The 6,000-nt window shown below is 41.0% G+C and overlaps 1 protein-coding gene across 3 annotated transcripts in view; it reads left to right on the top strand.

Moving 5' to 3' along the window:
• RAPGEF4 (Rap guanine nucleotide exchange factor 4) overlaps window positions 1-6,000 on the top strand; it is a 237,287-nt gene that overhangs the window by 156,558 nt on the left and 74,729 nt on the right. For all 3 annotated transcript variants that reach the window (XM_018572340.1, XM_018572346.1, XM_018572344.1), the window contains 2 exons: window positions 2,183-2,304; window positions 5,369-5,552. In XM_018572340.1, the coding sequence (XP_018427842.1) occupies window positions 2,183-2,304; window positions 5,369-5,552 (306 nt within the window). The remainder of the gene's footprint in view (window positions 1-2,182; window positions 2,305-5,368; window positions 5,553-6,000) is intronic.

Below are 6,000 nucleotides of genomic sequence, written 5' to 3'. Positions count from 1 at the left end.
ACCCCCCCCGCTGTGTTGGGGGGGGGGGGGGGGGGGGGGCTGACAGTGCATTGAAGTCATGCTGCATGCTCTATTTTTTGCGTTTGCAGTGGAACGGAATGCAGGCAATGTTTTGCCACGCATCCGGTCTCACTGCGGGCGGTGGGGGGCATGGAAGCGATGCCATTGACTTCAATGAACCACCGCGCCCTCACCCCAGAACGCAGGGGGACATTTTGTGAGCGATTGCGGTGTGTTCCAGCAGCTACCGCTCTGGAACACACCGCAATTGGTGTGAACAAGCCCTTAAAACCTGACAGTATACAAATGTAAACAATAGAGTAAAAACATGACAGTATTGAAATGTAAACAATAGAGTAAAAACATGACAGTATAAAAACGTAAACAATAGAATAAAAACATGACAGTATAAAATGTAGACAATAGAGTAAAAACATGACAGTATAAAATGTAAGCAACAGAATAAAAACATGGCAGTATAAAATGTAAACAATAGAGTAAAAACATAACAGTATTAAATGTAAGCAATAGAATAAAAACATGACAGTATAAAATGTAAGCAATAGAATAAAAACATGACAGTATAAAATGTAAACAATAGAATAAAAACATGACAGTATAAAAATGTAAACAATAGAATAAAAACATGACAGTATAAAATGTAAACAATAGAATAAAACCATGACAGTATAAAATGTAAACAATAGAGTAGAAACATGACAATATAAAATGTAAACAATAGAATAAAAACATGACAGTATAAAAATGTAAACAATAGAATAAAAGCATGACAGTATAAAATGTAAACAATAATGTAAAAACATAATAGTATACAAAATATAAACAAATTGTAAATGAGCTGTGGTAATGCCTCCTTTTGCTCGGCTGCCTTAGGATTTGGTCCACAAATGCCTCCCAGTAAACAGAGCCATGCTACATGTTACAATTAACTCAGTGTATTTAGGAATAGCGTGTGCTTATATGCAACATTGATTAGCATTATGTGTGAGTTATTGGAGAGATAAGTTCTACCTCGCTAGGCTCAAGGAAAATTTCCTGTAAAAGTAATCATTTGTACACTGGCATCTCTCAACCAGCGTCTACATAAAATATTGAAATATTCTTTCCCCTTGTCAGTTCTCATTTGTCTTCATGGCTGCTTAAACAACACAGCTTGGCAGCAAACTTCTTTTGCTCAGTGTTTAGTCAGAAACATGCCCTGGCTTTAAATCTGTGTAATGCTCGATTGCGAGTTTACATGTGCACACGTTCATTTATTACTATGGAATTGAGATTTCTCACTTCTGGTATACATGACGAAAACCTGGATTAAAATGATGCCAGAGAGCAAACAATACTATAAAAAGTATTTAGCCTATTCATTGTGTACTATATACTACTGAACTCTACATACCAGAAGCAGATATTGTGAACTTGTCTAAATAGTATGAATATGGAAGTAATATATAAGGGTGTATTTTAGAAACAATTCTCAAAGCTGTTCACCCTGCAGAATTGCATGTACATTCGTTTGGTGTGATTGGAGACGAAACCGAATGCTATTTCAAGGCATGCCAACTGTCAAGGTTGCCAGTGGGCTTATTTCAGCTCTCAACCAAACTTTTAAACCCTCAAATGACTGGTGTTATAGCTGATCATATGTGCAGCACCATGGCAACTGCAATCCAAATAGAAGCTAAGATGGCGCCTTCCATGGCTGTAAGGAATAGGAGTTTGTAGTTCCTATTTTAAGTGATACCCTTTATTGGCTAAGTTATTAAAGATGCAGGCTTTCGGGATTCCTTAGATGCCTTTTTCATGCTTTATACATTGAATACATGTATTTGTGCATGTGCATAGTTTGATTCAGTAACCAGTATTTACTGTATTCTTTGGCCTGGCTGTAGAGAAAAACCGGGCTGTCATGACTGTTCATGAGATAGGGGTCCTTAAAATAAAGAACCAGCAGGGGATCAAACTGTTTTACTACATTTGAAATTGAAAAAAATCTTTTGGGTATAGCTGCATTTCACATTACACTTTCAGCTTTTCCCAAGTTAGTACTTATTAACTGTACTGAGACAGAATTGCAACCTACTTTATCCCTGAGGTTTGTCAGCTATTAATATTTTGTATTTTGTGACTATTGGGAACCCCTGATATGTGTGTGTATCTTTGGCAGGCAATGCTGTGTAGGAACAGAACTGGTTGACTGGCTGATCCAGCAGAGCTCCTGTGTGCATTCCCGAACACAAGCCGTGGGCATGTGGCAAGTCTTACTAGAGGAGGGAGTGCTTAACCATGGTAAGTGCAAAATTATCACAGTAGGGGTATCCTACATCACTCTGTCAAACTTGGTTAAAGAAAACTGAACTTACAAAGTATGTAGTTTGCCATTAATTGCATCGCCTTCTGCCTTGCTGGCATGCTCAGTCAGTGACCTCTTTTCTCAGTGGTTCCTTCTTAGTCACAGTCCAAAAAAAGGCATACAAATTAAAGGTTATGGCTTCACTCTGACTTTTAAATCTAATTTATTCGGGTCAGTGACTCAAAAAGTATTGATGCCAGAGACAGCCCGGCAACTAGCATTCTTAGTAGGGAAATCAGTAATGGCCACTGCTGTGGTTTTCATAAATATAGGGTTCCAGGGTGAGTAAAGAATCAGAAATTGTTGTACAATATTTTTCTTCTCTAACATAGTTACAATGTATGAGTTATTACAAAACTTTGGTAGTGTGGGCATTCAACCCAACTTTATACTAACATTTTGATATAAAAAAACAATTTAACAAATTAAAAATTTCTGAAGATTATAATTGACCTTATCATGACAATTCCAGAGACTATGTTTTGGAACACACATTTTGCATACATTAAATTTAAATGGTTCCCTTTACATACACATTTAAGCAGATTTATTTGCTGACTTTAACAGATTTATTTTCGGAACACTAATGTTGGAGTGAACATTTTTTGTCAACGCTCTAGTGGTGCTTCTTCAGTTTGGGATATATGAGTAAACTATGCCCTCTGCTGGCTATAAAAGTTATATAATAGCAATATTTTTACACATCTTGGAAAACTGTGTTATACTTAATACTGTACAGTTATAAAAGTTGTACATAATCTTTAAAGAATACTTCTATGTATGTAAATGCACACAGTGCTTGTATAATTCCACTCAAGTCAAAGTGAGTCAATCCAAACAATGTCATGTGCAAATCTAATGTGATTAGTTCATCAAATTGTGAATTCAAATAGTATCCAGTGTAATCCACCATAACAACTAGTGAATCCCCTCCATGTAACCCACCCACTCTGATGGAAAAGTACTCAAAATAACTCAATTTCTTTAGAAAGGTCACATGTGCGTGTCCCCTAATTAGGGGTTGATGATCCATGGAGAAAACTTTAAACTGCCACCTCTGTATTGTGCCAATCACTCAGATGAAAGAAGAAGAGCAGCACATAATGTAAACCATAAAACCATACCGTTATCAAAAGCAAATAAAAACAAACTTACAAAGATGGTGCACTCATACAGCGCACTGGATAATACATGGACGGATAGCATAAGCAGAGTAGCATCTCCTCAGAGTGTGATTCTAGTCAGCTAGGTGCACACTTCAAAGAGTTCTGGATGGAAATTTGGCATTTAATCAGAAGCAGTCTCTTTTTAGGTTTTCAGACAGCTGTGGGTGCCAGTTGTCAGAATACAATAGCCAGCGGGTGGAGATTCCTACATCCACACTGTTCTGTGTGGAAGGGGTAATCAGTTGTTCGCTCTCATTCAGCCCTGTGCTTATTTGAGGGACAGAAATGGGAGGGGGGCAAGCACAGCTGTCAATCAGGCAGTGGATGGAACCAGACAATATTGTTGGGATCCTTCCAGGTTGCAGCACAGCTCTGCGCTGTCAGCATATAGCAGGCAGTAGCCTGCTATGTTCTGACTTTGGATCACTATAGTAAATGTACTCCTTTGACCCAAAAGAGAACTAAAGCCAAAAAAAGTTAGGGGAGGCAGGACGGGATCTCACTGGGCCCCCCAGGCTCGGTCTGCCACTGGTCTCTGCACTCTAATGGCGCCCCACAGTTACACACTATTATTTTTATACATTTACATAGCTCTGACATGTACTGTAGTGCTGTACAGAGAACACTGAGCCAGTCACTTCAGTCTCTGTACAGAGGAGCGTACACTCTAATGTCCCCCCACAGTCACACACTATTATTATACATTTATATAGCTCTGACAGATACCGTAGTGCTGTATAGAAAACACTGAGCCAGTCACATCAGTCTCTGTACAGAGGAGCTTACACTCTAATATCCCCCCAAAGTCACACACAATTATTATACATTTATATAGCTCTGACATATATATACACCGCAGTGCTGTACAGATAACACGGAGCCAGTCACATCTTTCTCTGTACACAGGAGCTTACACTCTAATGTCCCCCCACACTCACACACTAGGGATGCACCAATACCATTTTGTGCCGTGTGATATACCAAGTAGGGCACAAATCTGGGGTCTGCCCTGTCTGATATATCAGGTAGGAAAATATTGGGGGTCCCCTCTGTGATATACCAACCAGGGTACATATCTGGGGTCCGCTCTGTAATGTATCAGACAGGGAACATATCAGTCCTGTGTGCCTGCAGCTTCACCACAATGTGGCCCTTGTGCATGGAGTCCTGCATCCAGATTGAGCCCCCAAAGAGCAAGGAGATAGATACCTCTTCCTATGTACCCTTTATCTGTCCTGCATCCTTCTCTGCTACAACCTCGTCCTCCAGGCTCCAGGGACACTCCAGCATGCACAGCCAGGGCTACCAGCAAATCAGCTGCTCACCTTACCCTCCAATACTGGGGGGGGCAAGAAACTCCTGCAGAAGATGCTGCTCTGCCAACCCTCCGGAGCTACTGCATCCTCCAAAACCCAGAGAGCACCGTACTCACCCCCTTGCCAGCAGCACAACTGTCCTCCGGTAACAGGCACAGAAGTTTTGTTTGTGGGGGTTAAAATGGGAGGCACCAGGGCAGTGCCTCCCATTTTGATCAGGAGTGAGCTGTGGGCACCATAGGCTGCCGTGAGGTCCTAGCAAGTGCGGGACCTTACAGTAGCAGCATCAGTTAAAAAGTGGACCATACCTCCTCTAATGGGGGAGGGGGGCCCGGGACTGGACCCACCAGGACCCTAGGCTGGGCCCCCAGCCTCGGGCCCCGGTGCAGCCACACCGGCTGCACTGGCGGCAGTTCCGCCCTGAGCCTGCTCAGAGGCTGTGTATTCTAACCATGTTTGTGTGAGTTTCTTATTATCAATCTTCGTTTTGCTGACCATGCCTCTTATCATCTATTTAGTTGACCAAGAATACTACTTCCAAGACAAGTACCTGTTTTATCGGTTCTTGGACGATGAACATGATGATGTGCCTATGCCAACCGATGAGGAGAAGCGGGAAAGTGAGGAGGAGCTCCAGGAAACATTACTTCTGTTGTCCCAGACAGGACCCGACGCTCACATGAGAATGATTCTTCGAAAACCGTAATTTCTTTTCTTAATTCTAACATTACTTGTAATGTAGCTAATGTCCAGGTTCTATGAGCAGGACTCTATGCCCAAGACAAGAAATCTAGAGCCAGAGGCAGATTTCCATCACAGGAGCATGTAAGCACACAACCTTTGGTGCTCAAACTAACACTAATATGCTACAATCCTTTTTTGCACAAATAATTTTCTTGTTTTGTTGACGCTGGCTTTAAAAACCAAGACCAGCTGTTGGTACAGACCTACTGTGTGTAATGGTTCTTATTAGGTATATTACCTGAGCGTAAGCTGTGCACTACTGAGAAAATATAATCAAAACTCCAATAATAACATTGCTAACTGCAATAGTGAAATCAAAGTCCACACTTAAAGAAATAGTCAATGAAGAAGCCTTCAGGCTAAGAAAAACTGGATAATGAAGGAATCACAAGGGTATGAACAACTG

This window comes from Nanorana parkeri, unplaced genomic scaffold (genome assembly GCF_000935625.1).
Source record: "Nanorana parkeri isolate BGI_ZX_2015 unplaced genomic scaffold, ASM93562v1 scaffold44, whole genome shotgun sequence".
Taxonomy (NCBI): domain Eukaryota; kingdom Metazoa; phylum Chordata; class Amphibia; order Anura; family Dicroglossidae; genus Nanorana; species Nanorana parkeri.
The sequence above is the reverse complement of the archived record's forward strand: the minus strand, read 5'-3'. Positions and strand labels throughout refer to the sequence as shown.